Source organism: Teleopsis dalmanni, chromosome X (genome assembly GCF_002237135.1).
Source record: "Teleopsis dalmanni isolate 2A chromosome X, ASM223713v2, whole genome shotgun sequence".
Taxonomy (NCBI): Eukaryota; Metazoa; Arthropoda; class Insecta; order Diptera; family Diopsidae; genus Teleopsis; species Teleopsis dalmanni.
In genome coordinates this window covers 24,139,659-24,162,909 of record NC_051848.1, presented here as the reverse complement: position 1 = coordinate 24,162,909, position 23,251 = coordinate 24,139,659, and the positions used below count along the sequence as shown (strand labels likewise).

Genomic DNA, 23,251 nt, shown 5'->3' with positions numbered 1-23,251 from the left:
TGCTTTGCTACACAATAACAATAGACATCTTACTTTTTTTCTCCATTTTCATTTTTATTATTATTATAATTATTATCTATATAATTAATGTTGCAAACATTTCTTATTGAGTGTAGTTTTCATTTAGTGCTTTTTTTGCTTTTGCTTTTGCGTTTTAAAAACAATTTCAAAACTATTGCTATATAATTAATAATACACGTATTTTAATAAATACATTATTAAATTTGTTAAACTCAACTCATTTAAATATAATTTAGATTACAGTTTTTTTTTATTTTATAAATACATTATTTAGTTCTATTAGTTACTAAATTAATTACTTATGCTTTACGCATAAAGTGCGTATCTTTCACTTTTTTTTATTAATAGCTTCAGTATTTTTTCAAGTGTATTTTACTACAAATAAAAATTTCTTTCAATTGTAGTACAGTATTTGTATATTAATTAGTTAATAAATAAATAATATAAATATATATATATATTTATGTAAGTACAATTTTATCAGTAACTACTCAATAAAATGCTAATACTGTAAATATTATTATTTCAATCAAAAAGAGATAATTTATTAGGTTTTAATTTTTAGTTTTTCTAGCAATACAATTTAGTTTTAGTTTAAGGATAATGTTTCGTTCACTTCATGAGTTGAACGAAGATCATTCTATGCACTTTTTTTCTCTAACAAATTCTTTATTTCAATTTATGTACACAGCGCGCATCTAGACAATATATGCGCGCTTAATTTTATTTTAGAATTTGAATTTGCTGAAGTAAAACAATAATGCAATAATGCTTATTATGGTGTTTTAGTTTTTGTTTTAATTGCCACTACTAAAAAGAAAACTTCTTCCCACAACTCGAATTTGCGCTTTCAAAGCGAATAATTTAACGAAAAAAAATGCAAAACCAACAAAGCACACTGAAAAAAACTTACCCGTGTTGTTAACGCAATTCTTTCTTTCGCTTGCATTTCATCTACTTTTGCAAGTAAAAAGCGCAAGCAGCAAACATTGTGACATTGTGAACTACCACAAATTATTTGATTTGATTAAGCGTACATTTTTCGTGTGAAATCAAAATTTCGAATATGCGAAATATATAAAAATAAAATCCATTGTATGTATTACAAAAACAAAAATGTATATTATATTAAATATAACAACATAGTAAAAAAATCTTAAAATATATATAAAATGTAGTAGAAAATAATTTGAGAGTCTGTAATTTGTTTTTTTATATTTTGTTTTATTTGAATACTTTTCTTCTCGTGTTTTGTATTTTGAATCATAAAAGTCTAATTTCAGGTTTTCTTTTTGTTTGTTTCGTAACATATTAATTAGATACAATTTAATATATAGTTTTAATTAACTTTAAATTAAATGTAAACTTCTATGATTTTAAACTTATACTTGAAAAATTAAGAACTATTTTATAAGGGGAAAGTACATTATTTGTATCATGGGATTTTTTTTTTACCTTCCTTTGATGTTTTTTTTATTGTTTTTATATATAAAAAAATTACATATTATTTTACTTAAAGAAATAAAATATTTCTCTTAAAACGTAACATCATACTTCAATTATGTATGTATATTATTAATTTTTGTAATTTAAAATTAAGTTTTTATTTAATTTTTTTTTTTTGGGTTTTTTTTTGTTTTTATTATTATATATTAAATCATGATATTGACTACGACTACTTCCCGTCGACCTACGCTTGATCATCGGATCCTGATCCTTCATCATTTTCATCGTCCTCATCTATAAAAATACAAAAACAAAAATATTATAAATACAGTGTTCAGTTGAAATAAAAATATAAATTATTTAATTAAGATTGAGTAAACATATATATAAATTATATACATATATATATTATAAATATTTTATATATATAACATAAATAAATTATATGTATATTATATTATATATATTTACTACATATAAATTATATAAACAATGGATCGAAAATTTTCCAATTGTTTGAGGCCCTGAAAGATGAATGGTAGGTATAAACTTCCAAATAGTTTTATTAGCAATTTAATGTACCCAATTAATAAAAAGTAAAGGGCTTTATACAAAATATATATATTTTGGTAAATAAAAATAATATTGTCACAATTATTTTTAAATAAAATTTTAGTTTACATTCTTATATGCCTATACAAGAAAAAAAATATTAAAGAAAACAATTATATCGCCCATATAAAAATATTATACATTTTCATATAAAAAATTATAAATCTTATAAATAAAAATTTTTGATTTTATAAAAATAACTGATATATTTTATATTAATAAATAATACATTTTTTCATATGACACAAAACTTTTTCTAATATTAAAATGTATTTATTTGTTAGTAAATTTTTAATTTCTATAAGAATAGTGGAAAAAATGAGTTACCTTACGTCTGAATAGGTGACTTTTATTTATATTATTGTCAAATAAAATATTTTAATAAATAATAAGATTTGTTACCATATAAATATTGTCATTAATTTTGAGACTAACCTCAACCAGATTTGTTGAGAGAATTAAAATCTTCGTTATGCACTATTCATGGAATAATTCACTGAGTATGCTAAAGTATACATATACTATAATTGTTATGAAGACCACATAAACAATTTTCTGAAACTTGATCGTCTTTTGCTTTACAAAGTATTTCACTTATGAAATTCTAATATGTTATTTGCTATTATTTAATAAATTGAATTCTTTTATAACAACAAATCATTATATGTGGCACTACAAAATTAACATATTTACGTTTAATTGCCAGCTCCCATATTAAAATAGGAAGGAGTTTAGAAGGAAGCGGTGCTTTTGAACTTGTTAAAGGTATATATAAACAGCTTTACAATTTTTACATTTGTAGAGCATTTGGAGAGTATACTTAAAATTCTAAGTGACATCTCCACCCCTTTTATTGACATGACATACTATACCACGATTGACCACATCCTGAGTCACTTATCTTTTCAGACAATCAAGTGTCGAACATCTTACTTCCTACAAGTATATCACTTTGTATTATAACAACGGCAATACTGATTAAAACTTGTCTTGTGTCTGATTGATAAATTTGGGATAATTTTTTAATCATTATTCCTCACTTTTAGTGCAACTTTCATTTTCGATTGGTAAATCTTGAATGAAATCTATAATAGTTGATTAATTTAAAAATTTTTAGATATTTTGTCTAAGTAGCAAGATTACCCTGAAATTAACAGCTATTTTGTTTATTGATAACAATATATATTCAGAGATAACCCTAAACATATTCGATTGGGTCACAAAATCAAGTAAAAAAAAAAAATTAAAAAAAAAACATCGAGCGCAAATATATATCTACCAATCGAAAATGACTTAAAAAAAGCCTGTGTTTAGCTAACAAAATAATCATTCTCAAATTTATTTTTTTAAAATAATATTTCTGTGAAAATAAAATTATTTAATTTACTAAATATTTTTGGGTGCTATTCGCGTTATTTTTGAGCCACTTAAACCCAACGCAGCCTCATAAATATTTAAGAGTTGTGATGAGGTGCGACTTTTTGTTTTTTATAAGTTAATAAATACTATTGTTTCACTTTAAGAAAGTGGAATTACACAAAAGAAAATGTCATGATTTTCGTACTAGGGATATGATGTATATTTTAGATATCCAATTTTTACATTGAATCAACTACACGTGACAGCTACCGGCGTATAACTTTGTTTAAAGGCTTTCAAACCTGATATCTTCAGAACAAAGCTTATTGACTTTTAGCTTTGCGTAGTGTTCACAATGAGGAACATTAGAAAAATCTGGAGTTAAAACCCTTAAAAAAAATATCTATCCGATGAGTATTGTTGAATACATTTTAATGATATTTTAATTGTCACTATTATGTATAAATCTAATGGTATACTAATGGCTGGCTAGCGCAGGCTACTGGACGACTTACGTCTGAATGGCCAACTAGCAACAAATACGGTATTCGCATTGGTCGTTATTCTTATAGATTGGCAATTCTGATAAATTCATTTGTTACAGGTGAGGTTGGGTTGAGGAGTTGTGGTTTTGTGTCATATATAAAACAATATTTTAAAAATTTATATAATGTATTATATATACGTACCGTCGCACTCAATATCATCTTCATCGTAAGGGATATCATATTCATCACTTTCTATTTCACTGTCTCCCTCCTCCATAATTTCTTCTAGAACTTCTTCATCCTCTGATTCACCATCAGCGGGAGCAGCCTTTTCTTTCTTTGCTTTCTTAGAATCAGCCGATTTAGCCTAAAATCAAAAAATAAAATGTTAAAAATATAGGTGATAATTATTAAATCTATAAAAAGGGCTATGACAGTATTTAAAATAAAGTACAAAATTAAAAGAAAAGAAGAAAGAAAAACTTCGTTTTTCTACTTCAGTATATATTCCTTATAATACATAAGAGTAGACCTAAATCTGTTTATTTCCTGATAAGCTCCAAAATACCACCCATCCTCCTTGAGCAAGGACAAACTCTACTACTTAAATGCGTACGAAAAACATTATTTGTTTGGCATATGAACCTACATACATTTTTCTTACATTCGGATATGTTTTATTGGGAAACAGGCGTAATACATTCAACTGAATGCTATATATTCATCCCTTTTGTGTGCGACGGCGGCAGCCACGTTTCGTTACAATGACAGCAGCAGGCAATAAAATTCATTTCATTTCTATTCTAGGCCTTTTAATATGACTAAAAAATTTAAACAAAAAAAAAAATCGTTATTCCTACTTGTAAATATGACTTTTGTAGGAGGACTACGAACGAATAAACACAAAAGAGAGACAGAGAAACTCGAACAAAGGCAGCAATTTGTTTTACATGCTGCAGCAACGTTGTCAGCGACGCTCTTTTGGTGGCGTTAAACAATTTAAAATAAAAAAGGAAGAGAAAAAAAATAACGAAAATATGTATTACTGTACCGATTACCTGTGACATAAAAACCCGTATTTATTTACACAATTATTATTCAATAGGACATATATTGAATTAAAAATATTTTAAAAAAATATTATTTTATGTCATAACAAAATTTACAAAAATAGTAATAGAATAGTTATATTTTAAGCATGTTAAGTATAAAAAACAACCATTACTATTTATTAAGATTTATCAAATACTTGAAACTATTATATCTACTAAAAACAAATTTATATTTGAAGTCTATTTAAATAATACACTTTTTTATTTAATCTATTTTTCTCAATGTTCGTACGTAATATTTTTTTATTCTAAAGCCTAATCATCATACTATTTAGAATATTTATTGTTATCTAAACAAAACTGTACCAAACCTGCACCAAATACTTTTTCAAACCGAATACACAAAATAAATAACGTGATAAAAACGAGAGAAAATGAACACAGAAAACAAACGAAATGTGTTTTCTCAGTTTCTCACAGACTATTTCAGGAACATACTACAAAAAATAAAATAAAATAAAAATAAATGCAATTTATGGTAAGGGTGACCACGCAACTGGAGGGGGAAAAGCAGCAAATAAAGCTGATATATACGAAAAAAAAGAAATGTGTTCAACTCTCATATATTTTAAAATCCACATTTTGAATTAATAAATTCTATTTTAACATTTAATTGTGTTAATATCTAACACAATTTTAATATATAAAAAAAGTCATAATATATTTTGATATGTAATAAATACCAGAAGAACGACAAAAAAAAAACAAGTACAGAACACTTGAAATTTAATTAAAGGGTCGGTGGTATTAATATGCGCGCTTGAATAGTAGATGCAAGCATGTATATATATATATAACATATATAAATATATATACACAAACAAGTTTATGTTAATATATTAATGAATTTATTGCAGAATTGCAATATTAAAATATAAATATGAAAAGAGAGGAAAAATATAAGTAATGGGTAGACAAGACAAGTCTAAAATAAAATAAATAAAAACATTTTTGTTTTTATTTTGAATTTCTGTATGTTTCACAAGTACTTTTTAGTATTACTTTTTATGCAATACAAGGATTATATATGTATCATCATGTACATAACTGAGAGGGCAATATTTTTATAGAAAGCTATATGAAGTACTGAAAGAGATAAGACAAATCTGAAAACAATAAAAAAAAAAAAAACACAAGAGACAAAACTGTACACAAATTGAGAGAAAATACTTTTATTGTAGTACTTGTTTATTCCACTGAATTCATTAATAAATTTATTGCATTGGTGCTGTTGTAAAAGAAATAGTAGAATAAAAAAAAACTAAATATTAGTTAAGAAAGGAAAACAAAACAATTAATCAAAACTGGTTTTTACACGAAACGTTAAACACTTGTATGCCATCAACTAACTACATCTATACAACATAAAATACACACATACATCTATATGTATATATATATGTGTGTGTGGAAGCTACACCGGCCGGTGTTGGTCGGTCTAAATGTGAATTTTTGCGCGCGTCGCAGCCACTCAATTTTTAAAAAGTGTATGTGTAATAAAAAAATATATAAATGTAGTAGCAGCAGATACTGTAAAACTATTGCTAACAATTTATACCAGTCATTATAAAAATTATATTAAAATGTTATTTTTTAATGTGTGAATTACATTCAGATCTGTTCTTTATATTTATGATTAAACGATTAAAAAAAAAACAAATTACTTCTAGCAAATGTTATTGTATTAATTATTACAATAAAATAAACAAGCATTGCAATGAGATATAATATTTATAATTTCAAATAATATGCGGATTAATATGATTTTACTATCGTTTGAAAAACACATTTTATTGCAGAAATGTGTGGGGTAAACGTGTATGTACATATACTGTCGTCTCTTATCTACAAATTGTGCCACACTAAATGTGACAAGTATTTTTTTGTTTTATGAAATATTGCTTACATAAAATTCTAGTTGAAATAAAAATATGTTAATTTATAAGCAAAATTGATTTAACCCACTACTATTAACATTAAATGTTAATGAATAAAAAAAAAATCTATGGAACCATTGAAAAAAAAAAAAACCATTATTGATTTTCGGTAATGGCGGCATATGAAAAAATAGTTAGGCTCTGCTCTCAATGGCACTATAAATTGAAAACACACATCAATACAAAAAGAAAAAAACTGGATATATAGAAAATTATATTTAGAAACAGAAATTCATCATATTTAGCGTAAAACTTATTTTGTAGTATTGCTTTGCTTATTTTAGAATTTTATAACAAATTAAAAAATTACTAATCAGAGAATTATCAAAAATTGGTGCGTACTACAACAAACTACTTGTACTGTCCTCTTCTACTACTTTGCTTTCCCCACTTCTTAATTGCAGTAAACGTCCGTTTGTAATTTGTTTTTTCTCTTCTTCTCTCTCACTTGTGTGCGTGAGAAAACACTTTACAACAGACTCTTTACTACCTACTTTTCTTTGAAGCATCAAAAGAATTAAAATGCGCGCGCTTACATGGATCACTATTTTCTGTATACAAAATATTTCTAGAACATTATGAAAATAATATTTAATAAATTTTAAAGCAGTAACCTTTAAATAACAAATAAAATTTAATCTATTAGCAACATCTAAAATTAAAATGAATGCCTGACGTATATTATTATTATTATGAATCATGGCGTCGGCGTCGCTTTACTCAATAAACTTATTGGCATAGCACATTTAACTAACTCGTTTCTACTTTTTTTCTGTACAATAGCTGTAAACAGCAAAAAAAAATTATAGTATTTTATGCAAATTAAAATAAAATAGTATTTAACTGATAATTTAATGAAATTTTAAAACTGTTACGAAATTTTTTCGACGTTTGTCACAGCAATTTTTTTCTTTAATAATTTTTCTTATTTACTTTATACACTGTCTTTAGATATTTTTGTTTTTTGTTTCACTTACCTCTGCCGGACGTTTTGTTCCTTTAACCTCTTTAACCGGTGCTGTTTCAGTACCCTCATCTTCGTCGGCCTCCGCATCCTTGGCGTTGCCATTATCAGCGGTAGCTGCTGCTGAAGTCTCTTCAACTGCAGGTTTCTTTAAATCCTCTTTGACTGCGGCAGCAGCGTCAACGGCATCGCCGGCAGTCTTCTCCACTGCTAAATCTCCATTATTAGTTTCAACAGCCGACATTTTTATAATTAGTTGTTTTCGTCAATTAAACTGAGAAATTTTAAAATATTTTTTAATTTTTTTATGATAATTAGTTATTTTAATTTAATTACATATATTTTCTGAATAAATAAATTTAAATTGCTAATAGTTGTCGTTTTTTTCTTAATCTTTTTTTTTTACGCACGCTTCACCGAAACGACGATGCTAACACAACAAATTTCAAAAGTAGACTGTCGAGTTCTTCGTTACCGAAGTGTTTAAAATATTAAATTTGTACAACGAACTCAAAACTCTTGCTGTTTCGCTCACAAACACACAACAGAACACAATCAACTTTATGCGACTTTATATATACATATATAGCTGCCTCTTTCTTGGCTTAACGCTTTGATTATATTGCGTATATGTAGCAAAGTAACAAGGAAACAACAACAAAAAAAAAAAGAAATTAAATCAGCTAAGGAAAAATATTCTTGTTGTTACTAACCGTTTCCAAAGCTGTTTACCCGTTGAATGCTCGTACAAGACTGAAGGCGTCGTCTGCTCTGAGCACAAATGTGAGTAAAAAGTTTATAAATTGTAGAAACTTCAAAAATTAATTTTAATTGTTTAAACTAAAGTACTATTCAAATAATTAAAGTAAATACGTATTATTGAAAAGAAAAACATAATCTATTATATAAAAAAATTTATAAATATATATAAATAAAAATAAATCAATATATGACAATTTAAGTGGGTTTCTTGAGTTTTTCCATACAGAATGCTGCTTGGGTTTCTTGAGTACAGTCGGCACAAAAGTACAAATAACATTGTTTGGCGGTAAATTTGAAAAGTCGTCGCGCTCCATGCGATATGTGGTTGCTGCTTTGTCGTTTGTCATTCGTCGTTTTGTCGTTAGTCATTAATGATTTGTTTTTGTTACTAGTATAGTTTATGCCGTGGGTTCATTTAGTTCTGGGTTTATTTAAGAATTTTATTTCAATAGTTCTGTTCTGTTCTGTACAATGTGAATTGATGACACCGGCAGTGTAGTTAGTAATAAAATCAAGGTACCCAAAATATTGGTGGTAGAATACAAGCGGCATTTAACAATAATATCAGTACAGAATTTTTATTTTTAATTAATGAATATTAGTGTCTTTATATTCTATACCGCTTAAAATTGGATGTGTCTTATTTTTTTATTTATTATATTATTTTGCAGTGCTTTTAGCTTGACTGTTCACTGACTCTTATAACATTATAGCATAAACCCTTAAACACTAATGATTTTAATATAGTTAAATAATCTGATTACTTGGTCATCAACAATTGATTTGCTTGTGTGTAGCGTACACATTGCTCTGCGCTACACATAACACAAGCAAAGATTAATATGACATGTGCGCTTTTCTGGAATAAACTAGTACGATATCCAAAAATTTTGTGTGCATCACACACACTTTACAATGCACACTACAATTAAAAATATTATGATAGACCAAACATATTTTTATCACTTATTTGTTAATGGATATATCATTTATTTGTTCTTAAATATTAATGGATAATATTTATAAAAATATAAATATATTACTTTCATAATAACCAATCAAATATTTCATTTTTATCATCAATGAACAATAAACAATTTTTAGTATTTCTAAAAAAATTAGATTTCAATTTTTAAAAAAATTGTCTTATTATTAGAATTTCACATTACTCTACATACCGTACTGCCTTTTACGGAATCACTATTTAATAAGTTAATAACAATATAATGAATATTAACCTCTTTTATATTTGTTGATTTAAAAAATAAAACAAAGTATAGGTAAACCTTAGGCTTAATATAAGATGAATGTTTTATAAAACGAGCCTTAAATGTAGAATTATATGTATATAAATATATATATATATATACATGTCTGTCCATCCTTATACATATGTATATTATCCATATCTTTATATAAAAAAATATACATATAGCATCAGAACCCAATTTTATGTACAACTTTTCTTTTTCTTGTTGAGGTGTACGGTATTAATGATATCAAATACGGATGTTAAAAAAATATTAATATAAATATGTCTATAGTATTTCTTTAGATTTTATTATTATATATAAAAATTCTTAGGCCGAAGTTTTCAATGCTGTTATATATAAATGAAATTGTGTGCTCTAGATCAAAGTGTCGACTACTGCACCAAATATATGTTACAATATTGCTTTTTAATAAGGATGCCCACTTTTTTATTAATAAATCTCTAATTTAAGCTTGATTTTGAATAAAATTATAGAATAAGGACACCGATTTCTATTCTTTCTTATTTTTCTATAAATATTTAATTTTAGTATGATTTTGATTAAAACCACAATTTCATATTTAACATAATATGAAATATATAGCGTAATATAGTATAGAAAAGATATTAGTTTGAAGACATAATGTGTAAAATCTCTTCTGAAGAACTAAAACTAGGTTTATAGCTCAAAATTAATAAAGAATAAACTATATCCAAAAAAAACATTTTTTTATATTATTATTTTAAAGTTATGTTTTATCAGTTTAATCACATACCGCAATATCTGAGAAAACAATGTTTTTAAATCATACTAAATATTTCGTAATCGTTGATACATTTCATTTAAAGCAACACAAAAATATAATTTTAAACAAAAAAGTAAATAAATATATTGAATACATTTTTTAACTTTTGAACGATTTTGATAAGAAAGCGCTGATATGCGTTAGCCCAGTCCAGTCAAGTCAAGTCCTCAGTAAAGACAAACAGAATATTTTTTTCTAAAACTTATGTGTTATAAACGAAACACAATTAGTCTAGTTTTATGTATAGATTATTTCAACCGTAAAGGAACCATTGTATGTAAAGTGAAGCAAAGGTGGTAAGGTAAATTATTCTACAAATGAAGAACATTACCAACCACACGATACGTATGGGCAGAGCACATTGTAAGCGCTTTAAAAAAGAAATTATTACTATAGTGGAAGTATAAGTAAATGATGATTGTCGGGACGGTCTGTCTGTTAATCATTTTTACAGTGATCAAATCTCTTTGCTATTACTAACTTTTGCTGTTGATATTGATATTGGTAATGCTTATGAATATTTCATAATTGCAAACTAATATATGTACGTATGTAAATTTTAAAACAGGTTTCAGTTCTCAATATCAATTGCCGTATCTTTCTTGTAAACCATATTTATAAATAATCTGTGATATGTATACCTACCTATAATGGCCCAATAAACACTTGTAATACCATTCTTATTCAAACTACTCGTATTATCGCTTTAGATACACAAATATATTTTCACACTTGTATCTGATACACCTATGTCGGATTATATATCTGCCAAGCACCCAATTACTTTTACAGCAATTAATTTGAATTTTTTCACATGTGCTTCTTATTCTGCTTGGTTATCTTTTGATATGCGATGTCAACGAGAGCCATCAGGCCAGGCCGGTCAGAGTATTTTGAATCTGTAGTTCTTTGTGCTTACACATATATAGTAGTGCAAATACACATATGAAAACAACATAATACAGGGTGATTATTCAAAATATTTACAATTTTCTAGAGACTATAGAGCATCATAATATTCTAAAATATGATTTTAAAATTATTTTACAGCAGAAAAAAAAATATTTATTTATAATTGTTTAGTTGATCTGCAAATTTTTAGGTAATGCCTCTAGCTACCTATAGCACATAGCAGGGGGCCTGCTACACGTGAGTAATTTTTGAAAATTAATTTCAGTGCATTCATTTCAGATGAATGTTCTACTACACTTAATGAATTTTACAGATTATCCAGTATCTTTTTGGCATTAAGTATAAAGTGCACATATAAATGTAGGATAGAAAATTTTAAAAAATAACAGAAGAAAAATATTATGCATGCATTGGTTTTATATTGCTATGCTCATCATTAGATAAGAAAAGATTTAAAAAATTTTGGACCCTTTTCTTACCGACCTGACTAAGTTGTCATCCTACAAAATTAAACACTTTATAGTTTATAGACTCGCCTCTAACAGGCGTATGACCGCCACACCAACCTAACCTAACATATGATCCTGGTAATTTTATGCTCTTTTTAGTCATGACCAAAAGGCTTGTAATGCAGAGAGCCAGTCATATTATAATTGCCGATTTCCTACTATTTTAGTATGTTTTTGTGCCTAAATTTAAAAGATATTTAATTTTGTGTTGATATGCAAAAATACATTTATTTACTTTTAATAGAAGCGAATTCAGACATTTTATACTGATCGAACAACACTATTTTGATCAACATGACGAAACTCATAAAGCCGTGACCAATTTTAAATCGAAATTTCTATCTTTCTTAAATTAAATTAAATAAATTTTCATTAAATACAACAATTTCAAATTTAAGGTAACTATGGCTTTCTTATAGATCTTATCTTATAGATGGCCTTTAAAAAAATTCCACGTCAAATGGGGGCATTCCAGATAACTTGATCGATTTAAAATTCTTATAAAATACATTTTCAGATTTTTAAGAAATTTCAATTAATTTTTATTAAAATAAATTGTCATCACTCATTAATTAAAGCAACTTGTTAATTTTTGTGATAATTTAACTTGCATATAAATTTAAGTATTTAAGTATAAATTTAAGTATCAAGAGACAGATATAAAAAAATTTAAAAGACATATGCTGTGATGAAGAGTTTTGCACCCTGTAACATTAAACAACACGTTTTCGTTACTCAAACGCTCTTATCAATTTAAACCAGATAGTAGAGAACAGAACAGAACAGAACAGCACATATTTTTTTCAAATATAATAAAAAAAATTATTTTTTTTTACATTTTATTTTTGTTTACACAATGCAAAATATTGAAAATAATAACAGCACACAACAGGGAATACATGCGGTGAAGTGGTCTTACTTAGCTTAACACATAAAGCTTTTATTAAGTATAAGCTTTTTTTTTAAATACTTTAGCTTTCATCATTTATTGGAATATTTAGTGAATCATTTAAACTGAACAGACAAAATTTTGTGGTATAAATAGAGTAACGTAAAAGTCTCACAATGCATACATGTGTGTATATATATAAATTAATACTACTAAATTAGGCACAGCAACAAAAAGACATGCTGCTGGCAGGAAAAACAGACAAAAGCAATAAACACACGCGATTTTCGTACAGTATTTTGACTATAAAATCATTTGGCGTCGTGTTTACTTTCCTTTTGCTTTGCACACACAAGTTTGTTTTAATCTGCCTGAAGAAGAAAAAGAACAACAACAACAAATGCGTGTAAGCGTGCGTTCCTGTCAGTCAGTAATTTTTCAAATAAAAAAACAAAAATATACTCAATTGAATAACTTTGTAACAATGTGTGTTTTTATCAATATAATGCCTACCTATAGGGTAGTTAAGTAAATAAGATGTGTGTGGCTTTGCTTTTGTGGTATCCTACTCGTACTTACATATATACAAATCAAACAATACGAAGCCAAGCCGAGCCAAGCTAGCTGTGTTGTGTGCGTTCACTTACTTTAGCGTTTTTAATAAGGCAAAATGACTATTAGGTATAGGCACCCTTTAAAAGAGCATGTGTGCACTTTAGCATGCTGCTGTCGTTCAGTCAGCTAAGGGGTGAAAGTTGGCTTCTTTGGTTACGAAAGGTTAACTGATTAGGACAAATTCCGTTGCTTGCATCCAGTATTCTTAACACTTAAGTTTTTTTTTTTAACAATTAATTCGCTTTTAAATTAACATACATATGAACGTATTTTTTGGCACTGAAAAACTAGATTTTCTTTCAGAAATATGTATGTCTATATAATGCAAAATACTAATCTACTGCAAATGCAGCACTAAAACATGTGCCTGACTTTAATTGCATTAACTAAAATTGTAAACAGAAGTGTTTACTTTAGTAATGGTGATTATTGTATGTTATTACTTGACAATGTGATATAATTGATATTATTAATTTTCAATACAATATTTCTGTTCATATTTTTAAAACCATGCATTGTTTCACTTCTGTTTTAATAATTTTTCTTTTGATATAAATGTGTTTTTTTTATGACAATGTACTGTACTTAACTGATATGCAAATGTTTCTGACTGTTTGCTTTGACAAAGAAAACAAAATATTGTATATTCATACACACTATTAACTTTGGATCTCATTTAATTACATAAAATATACAATAGAGAGTATTAGATTATGTTGCACTAAAAGTAAATCAAAATAAATAAAAAAATATATGAAAAACAAGTGTTTTTGAAACAACACACTTTTAAAAAACGTGTTTGTTGGTTGTATATAGAATATAGTACAGAATGTTATTTTAATTAAAGACGAAGTTTTCCTAACATTAAAGTGAAGTTAAAAAAAATTAAATCAACAATATTAATTAATCCATATCCGCCCAATGTTCAATTAATCGAACAACAAATTTCACCACTTTCCATGGATTTTTTTTTTATATTATTTTTTTATTTTAGAAAAACTTTAATAGTTTATATATGTCATTACTTTAAATGTATGAAGCTTTAGCTTTACAAAAATATTTGTAATTTCACTCCAAACCCCACACCAATTTACTAATTAAACTTAAAAAAAAAAACATTTAGACCAAAAATTCCAAAAAAAAAATCCTTGGGCGGATATGGGTTAATGAAGATTTGTTGCTTGTAAAAACAGTATTAGAAAGTCATTGTTCCAAATATGAAAAAAAAAAAATTTGATATAGAAAATTATAAAGCTTATTTTAAAAAAAATCTAAGCATATCTAACAGACAATTAAATTGTCTAATATTTATCCAAAACATATTAAATGTTTGCTTATTAATTGCTTTTTTAATAATTATTATATAGCATATACATATATTTTTTTATATACATTTATGCAAAAGTTGCTTTAATAAACAAATAAAATATTTCAAACACTTTTTACCAAATAAGTACCTTGGCAACTCTGACGCCGCCTATATCTACTTTTAATTAGAAAAGTTTAATAAAAAAAAATTAATACAATATTTCATGTATAATTATTAAAAACAGCAAAACAAAAATATACACTAATTTCAATGCTTTAATTTAAATATGTACATATGTAAATAAAAAGGAACTTCATTTATTCATATACAATAAGAAATAACAAAAAAAATTATAAATATATATACATCTCGAACACATTATATATATGTATATTATTATAATGGATAATAAATTTATAAGTTTTATAATAATCACGTGCCAATTACCTTTAAAAGAAATTATTCTTAAAATTTGGCACACAAAACTTTTAAATGGCACACACTTTACTTCTTGAAAGGACGCTTTTTTTCAATCTTTTCACGTTCAACACGCACCAAACCTGAAAACGAACTGTGAAGATGACACAATAATTGCAACAATTAATATTTACGCGTGCCACACACACTCTATTGATAAACGAAATAGCACCACACTATAAACATGCAAAGAAAGAGTAAAGCAAAATTTGATGTATTATAGTTGCTAGGATTTATATCGACTGCATATGTGTGTGTGTTATATTACACATATGCAAATTTGTATGATAAATGCAAAATTTTTAATAGAGAATTGGATATGCAATATATGAATAAATTTTACTCTCCTCCTCTTCTCTGCTCTTTTATAACAATTGTCAGCATTAGTGAATCAAATTTTGTATTGACTTGTTTATGGTTTTTGTTTTTCTTTTGTTGTATTTAAAGAAAAATATATACATACACACATACATACATATGTACATTCTTTAAAAATTATTGAGAATGCTGCCACTTTAAAATGATATTCTTATATCTAATTACTGCGTACCTATGGAAATAAGAAAGCAGCACATCAGAAAGTGCACATTTCCTAAAATTATTTTTGCAAAAGACATACATGTGTAAATTAATCCTTATTAGGGTTGCCATTGTCAAAATAAAATTTAAAAAAAATTAATTTAATTTTTACATATATAAGTACATATATATGTATGTGTATGCCATAGTTATGTATATACCTATTAATTTTAATTCACGCAAGTAAATACATTAAATACGGCAAAAAATGTATATTATGCAAGAAACTATTTACATACATACATGAACTATAATGAATATATTTGTATATATGTATGTACATATGAAAATTTCAATTTTAATAAATAATAATTTTACAAATAATATTATTATATAATAATACATACATATATTGTATAATATAAATATATTATTTATACATAGTCTTTATGTATTAAGTTTACATATTAAATAATATTTACTACATTCATATATGCATGTACATACATATGTATATATTAATATCTATACATTCATATATGTATGTATGTGTATATGAATAGTTATTCATAAGAACTTTGGTCCATTATGAGTTGGCGACGACTACCGCATCCGTATGAATTATGAGCTGTACGAGCTTTATCACGATATTTATCAAATTTATAGTATTAACATACACCAGCTTCATTGGGTTAGTCATGTCGTGAGAATGGATAAGAGCGCTCCAGCGATAAATGTATTTGAGACGATATTTGGTGGGAGAAGACATACGAGTAGGCCGTGTATCCGGTGAGGTAATCAGGTTAAAGAAATGCTAACCTTTGCATTTCAGGCGTATCGAGTAGAGTACTGCGTCAGGACGAATACTAGTAGCGGGTTATTATGCACATTTAAGTAAGTAAGCAAATATATACATATGTACATATGTATGGATCACAAAAATTAACGTAGGTTAATAAAAAGAAATTTTTTACAACGGTGTTTTATTAACAAATGTTGGACTTCTTAATTTATGTAATAATCCTACAAAAATTGATTTGAAATATAATTTCGTTTCATTATTGGTGCAAAAGTATACATTTAAGATTTCAAAAAACTTGATATACATACATACATACATACGTATATGTATATATGAATGTAGATAGAAAGAAATTCAAAATATTTCTATACATTATTATAAAATTATTTAAAGTTTTTAAAATAAACAATCTTAAATATTCCGTGCACAATGGGTCTATAGGCCTAAGGGGACCCACCTAGGATTGCCGGTATAACCTAACCTAAAAATTCAGTTAATAGTTTCGCAAAGTTTAGCAACAAACTGTTAAAAATATAAGTATGTAAGTATAGTTATATGACAAAGACATGCCAAGGGAATATAAGCAATACTATATCTGATGGGTATTCAAATATCCAAAATTAATTAATTTATTTTTTTTAATTAATTTTATTTTTTAAATTAATTTATCTATTCTTACAGAAATAACCTAAACGAAGACGTACCTGAAGAGAATATATACATACATCCATATGTATGTATGTACAATCTTTCAAAAAGTATTTTGTCTACTTGTCATGTATTGATACAACAAACTTATTTTGTATAAACATCATCAAAATCGACATCGTGTCATCGGTAGGATACTTTAAGATTAAAGGGATTGAAATCTAACTTAAATCTAAACTTAAGTTTATAATGCAAATCGTAGGGACAAAGTTGTAGGAAATGAAGAAATGTCTACTAAAGATGGACATTTTTGTTCCATTTCCTTCTATGTGGATTCCTCTACATATATACATACATATATGTACATATGTGCACATACCTGGGCCATCTAGAAAGAAAGCCAAAGGCCATCTATTTGTACGCCGCTTGGTACTAAATTCGGACAAGCACTTGTCCATGTTATCAACGCCACCTTTGGTTTTGTTGTAGTCCAATATAAGCAATGGCTTTCTCTTAAGACCGGCCGTTTCTGTTGTATAATGAGTAGTGGACAATATTACAACTGCTTTGTTTTTCTTGGGCATGTACGAGCACATCGTAATGTGATTATAGAACCCAAACATTGATGATTCAGCCCTACGTCCTTTGGGGTTGGCAAATGCTGCCGGCACGAATGTACGGTTTTTGTTGCAAGTACCCAATATAGATAAATTGTTGTCTATCATCAAAGATTTTGCCAAGTTGTAGCAGGTGAAAAAGTTGTCACATACAATATTTCTTCCACTTCCACCAAAAAGGTTGACACATAAATCCTTTACTACTCTTTCGCCAACGTTTCTTTCACGTTCACCAGACCGTGCCATTCCTGTATAGATTTGTCCCTGCATTGAAAAATTAAATTCCATTTAGTTATTTAGATTTTCAAAAATATTGATTTTACCTGCAATGGATAGGACGTAATGGATTCGCACACCCACCACACTTTTATCCTATATTTGGAAGGTTTTGATGGTATGTATTGCGTGAAGGCAGTTCCACCACGATAAGCATACAATTGTTCATCTACGGTGACGTTGACTCCTGCCACGTAGTATCTACGAAGACAGCTGTTTAGCATCAAGAAAACGTCCGATATTGCTACTGCTTTGACAGTTTGTTTGCGTTGCTGGCGTGTGTTTCCATTATCAAAACGTATGAAGCGGCTTATTTCTCAAAATCGTTGTACACTCATTGCAGCACGATATAATGGAAGTGATGTAGTTTTCCATAAATCTTTCGTATGCACGTAACCAGAATGTGTAACGCCACTTAGCAAAAATAGGCCCTAATATGCATCAAATTCACTTTTTGTTATGGGAATCCAGGATCTCGGTTCTCTTGTTGGATGTTTTGCAATGTCATTCATCTGACATTATCAATTTGAACGTTTCTGCAATGCTCAAACCTTGCGTTGCCCGTACTGGTCCAGATTGTGCACTCCTTAGAATGTTGTGCGGTTGTGGTTGTATCGAAGACCAAACATTACCATCTCTGGCAGTAAAACATTCGCCAGTATTAATTGGTGCATCTTCAAGTTCTTCATCAGAATCACTGTCGTCATATAGGTCATATTCTGGTAACGTGGGTTCTTCAACGTCTGAGTCATCACCATCAATATCACCTACACATTCACCTAAAGCATTGTCACCAGCTATTGAATATTGGTCAGTTATTTCTTCTTGGCTCTCTTCAAGCGTTTGACGAATATATGATTGTTGCTCTTCGTACGAAAGTGCGCTGAGCTGCCGTGGAGTAAGCCATTCACCATCTGCCATTTCACTTTTATTAATATTTTTTTTTTATTTCCACAAAATAAACAGAAACGCCTTTTCACTTCGAATCACAAATGCAAACTAAATTTGCTGACGAAACTACAAAGAATGATATTTCTGACTCAATACATGTTTCTATCATATAGATGTTTCTACGTGTGTCTATCTATATATACCACTTTTTCAAAAAAGAATAACTAAATGCTAGAGTAAAACTGATTTTGAACCTTTTGTCTCTTTCTAACAAAATACAAAAAAAATTCAAAAATCCCAACAAACGAGTTAGATATGCTTACAGCATGCCATTTCCCATACAAAATGTATGTACCTCCAGCTCAAAAAGTACCCGGATTTTGTAAATAAAACACACAAATTTAAATTTTATTCCAAATTTATTTTATCTCCTTCAAAATATGATCCTTCTGAAGCGATATACATATGCCAACGCTTAACTCAATCTTCCATACTCTTTTCGTAGGCCCGTGCAGGTATGGGTTTTAGTTCCTTCGGCAAATTCTCTTTTACCGATACAATCGACTTAAAACTCTTATCACGAAGGTGCAATTTGAGTTTCGGGAATAGGAAATAGTCGCACGGCGCCAGATCTGGCGAATATGGTGCCTGAGCGATGACAGTGGTACCGTGTTTGGTCAAAAAATCGTGTTTGGTCAACAACAAGAATTTTCCATAGTAAAAATCGCTAAATGCACTTGAGGTAGTCTCACATTAACAGCTGCTGTAAACAAACTAATCGACAGATGGCGCTCAAATTTTTATTATATGTCAAGAGAACGCGTACCAACATACCAAAAATAAATTTTTGAAAAAGGTCTATTACTTAAGGAGTAATTAACAAACAACAAAATCCGGATACTTTTTGAGCAGAAGGTACATACCCAGGTATTTTGCTGTTGACGTGCGTAAACCAGTTCTGCTATTGACATAAAGGTTAAACAAACACACCATTAGGCGCTACAATTTAGCTATAGTTTCCTCAATAACAGTTCCTTTTCATAAATTATTTATAAAAAAATTTCAATCCATACATTTACTTTAAAATTTATTTTCTTTTTTCTTTGGAGGAAACAAAATTTGCGGGAAAATGCCGCGAAAAATAAGGCATAGAAAATTGCAAAGTAAAACAATGTGTTTGTAAATCAAAACATAAAAAAGACAATAACAAAAAAAGAAACAATATTTTGTTGCCGCCACCGCACTGTACAAGAAAGTAAAAAAGAACAGAATATTGACGGGGACGTTCCTGCGTCTAGCAATGTTCATGGTGTATAGCCAAATTGCATGTGCATGCTTTATAACTATTTTGTTGTTTTTTCCTATTTATGGCGTCTTTTGCTATCTTCTTTAGTTATGCTGTTCGCATTCAAATATTTGATATGCCAATTGAAAAGTACAAGCGGCTGTTTACTCCAATTGTTACTCTTTTGTTTACTGTTTTTTATCATTTGTTGTTGTTTTCTGTTCTCATGAATTAATGTGAATCTCAAATTAAAAAAAAAATTGCAGAGTAGACGCAATGACAGAAGATTGTAACTAACAGTAAAAGTAGTTAATTTTATTTTAAGTTTATTAGAATTCCATATACATACTAGTTATGAATAATTATTTATGTGATAACGTACATACATACAAATGTGCATGTGTAGATAAGTATGTATATCCTTCGATATTTTATAGTTTACATTGAGCTTTATTGTCTAGATGGAACTTCTAACAAGTTTAAATTGTTTTTACTAAAAACACACGTCCATATATATGTATATCTACATATATGTACATATATATGTATCTAAATGTTTTTATTTTTAAACTTTTTTCTCCGTCTGTCCATCCTAGCGGTTGGAAGCTGGGTCAGTTTTATGATACATATTTCCGCAGCAGTTCTCTACAATAATATATGTACATACATATATATGTATGTAATATATTTCTAGTTTTAGACCCTAATCAATAAACTAATTTGTGCAAAAATAATTTCTACATACACAAGCTGCAAGGACAACAGCTGCCTACTCGACTTAGCACGTACGGACATACATACGTATACAAAATGTGTAATCTGCTTGACACCATGAGAATATAAATATATGTACATATATGAAAACATATACACATATGCACTATGTGTATCCTAATTCCGTACAGTGGTTTAAATAAGAAATTGATTGAGCAAAATTTAACAATGTAAGACATGAATTTCTCTGGTATAACATAAGAATTTATATATACAATTAATTAACAATAAAAAAATAAATTTAAATAGGATTTAAAAAAAAAATTCATTATTTTTGAGTTATCAATATTAGTTTTTGTGTTATAATTTTAAAGATTTTCAATTTTTAGACCAATAACTTACTAACATACATAGTACTACATACCACGAGTAATTGTAGTTTTGGTTGTTTGGCTTTCTCATTGCTCTCATTTTGCATATTCACACAGTAAAAATTTTAATTTTATCTTACATTATCTTACATTTAAAACTGTCAAAAGGAGAAGAATAAAAAAAATTAAAATTACATTTAATTGTGCAGTGTTAATCAAAAGATAAATGTTATTTAGATGCCTTTTTTAAAAGTATCTTCAAGTGTCAAAATTTGAACTTTTTAGGTATTGTAAACGTAGGTGCATAGGTATTGAAATCGAAAATACTATATGTGAGCATATTACTTTAGGCAAAGGTCAACTGATCAAGCGTATTCATCTGAAACTTCATTATAACAGCTTATACACATATGTATATGCTTATAAGTTGCAAGAACCACAACACTGTTGATTAAGTAAAGTACATCAATAAATAATACATTGTTCTCAAAAAATGGAATACAGCTGTATTAAAATTAATATAATATCTCATTATAGAGGAAGAAAGACAGAGAATTGTTGGACGGCAAAGAAATATGAAAAGTACACAATTCATAAAATTTGGACAAGGAATGGAAGTCGGAAATATTGCCATTTTATTAAATAGTTATAATCGTATTTCTCGTAGTATTGTAAAGTATTCCTAAAATGTTTATTGCTGTCTTAATTTTATTTTTTTCTACTATTTTGCTTACAATATCTTTTTTTTGCAATAAAAGTAAAATAATTTGTAGTTATACTCTATCCATTTTTTAGATATTTAAATAACTGATTGACAGCTACCTTAAAAGTGCTTTTAATCCTTATACGTAAACGCTCTGAAAACTAATTTTAAAAACAATTTTAAAAGTGATTTTAAGACTCGCGCAAACGTAGATAATCAATTTTATTTATTATAATTTTCTTCAACTTTTTCGTATTTTGAACCACTGTGTACCTTGCAAATGGTTGCATACCTACAATCAAAATGTTTAGAGTTGCCAACTCTTTAAGAGCCTTAAGCAATAATGCATAATTTATATTCCAGTCAGCACTATAAAAATATAATAAAAAGAAGGCATATATTTTTGAATAGTTTAAAATCATAGATGTACAATATTTACTTTTTTTAAAATATGTAGTTATTTATAAAAATTAAATAAAGATAGATAAGAAATTTATAATTTTTAATTTTAAGATATTTGTATCTAACCAGATCTTATGTTAACAGGTCATCTGTACATCGCTTTAAGATATTTAACTATATATGGAATTAAAATAAATGTAGAGATTATGTCTTACATGATTTTTTGATCTATCGGTTATTTTGCAAGTTTTTCAACAGTAAGTGAACGTTTTTAAATCTGAATATGAATTTTGAAACAAAGAATTAAATACATTTTATAATTGGCCTCTTCTGTCACTCGCCAGTATGGCAAAATATGCATGGTTGCCTATATTTGCAACGCGAGACATTGGCATCAGTGTTGCAATTTGTCAAGTGTTATGTTTTCGCAAATAGCAACTCTGGCATATGTGCACATAATGCAAACAAATTATATTTAAATTTTAGAGAAACGTATAATTGAAATGTGCTTTAAATTTTTAACCTATTAATTGTTAACAAGTTTATACTTATT

General features: G+C 27.6%; 2 protein-coding genes across 5 annotated transcripts; both read right to left on the bottom strand.

Annotated features, from left to right (window-relative positions):
- Nucleotides 1–1,644: 1,644 nt before the first annotated feature.
- Nucleotides 1,645–15,530, bottom strand: LOC119687010 (bacchus). 4 transcript variants are annotated; one of them, XM_038101151.1, is made up of 4 exons: nucleotides 8,276–8,634; nucleotides 7,953–8,213; nucleotides 4,128–4,293; nucleotides 1,645–1,761 (listed from the first exon to the last, which is right to left on the bottom strand). In XM_038101151.1, the coding sequence occupies exons 2-4, from the start codon at nucleotides 8,181–8,183 to the stop codon at nucleotides 1,712–1,714; spliced, it is 447 nt and encodes a 148-aa protein (XP_037957079.1). In that variant the 5' UTR covers nucleotides 8,184–8,213; nucleotides 8,276–8,634; the 3' UTR covers nucleotides 1,645–1,711. The 4 variants fall into 4 exon arrangements, with proteins under 4 accessions (XP_037957079.1, XP_037957081.1, XP_037957080.1 ...); XM_038101153.1 differs by lacking the exon at nucleotides 8,276–8,634 and adding an exon at nucleotides 15,441–15,530 and having other exon boundaries at nucleotides 1,667–1,761; XM_038101152.1 differs by lacking the exon at nucleotides 8,276–8,634 and adding an exon at nucleotides 11,405–11,588 and having other exon boundaries at nucleotides 1,667–1,761.
- LOC119688249 (piggyBac transposable element-derived protein 4-like) lies at nucleotides 15,498–18,556 on the bottom strand. Its single transcript, XM_038102929.1, has 3 exons — nucleotides 18,380–18,556; nucleotides 17,819–18,320; nucleotides 15,498–15,553 (listed from the first exon to the last, which is right to left on the bottom strand). The coding sequence occupies exons 1-3, from the start codon at nucleotides 18,554–18,556 to the stop codon at nucleotides 15,498–15,500; spliced, it is 735 nt and encodes a 244-aa protein (XP_037958857.1).
- Nucleotides 18,557–23,251: the final 4,695 nt, after the last annotated feature.

Bases quoted from the DNA above. Each gene is read 5' to 3' on its own strand.
- LOC119688249 (XM_038102929.1), bottom strand. From the start codon at position 18,556: ATGCTAAACAGCTGTCTTCGTAGATACTACGTGGCAGGAGTCAACGTC. The intron at 18,321-18,379 runs GTAAAATCAATA...TTTTCAATGCAG, and splicing joins TTACGTCCTATCCATTGCAG to GGACAAATCTATACAGGAAT. The intron at 15,554-17,818 runs GTATGTGCACAT...GTTCGTTTTCAG, and splicing joins TTTCTTTCTAGATGGCCCAG to GTTTGGTGCGTGTTGAACGT.
- LOC119687010 (XM_038101153.1), bottom strand. From the start codon at position 8,183: ATGTCGGCTGTTGAAACTAATAATGGAGATTTAGCAGTGGAGAAGACT. The intron at 4,294-7,952 runs GTAAGTGAAACA...TTTTGATTTTAG, and splicing joins GAACAAAACGTCCGGCAGAG to GCTAAATCGGCTGATTCTAA. The intron at 1,762-4,127 runs GTACGTATATAT...GTATTTTTATAG, and splicing joins AGATGATATTGAGTGCGACG to ATGAGGACGATGAAAATGAT.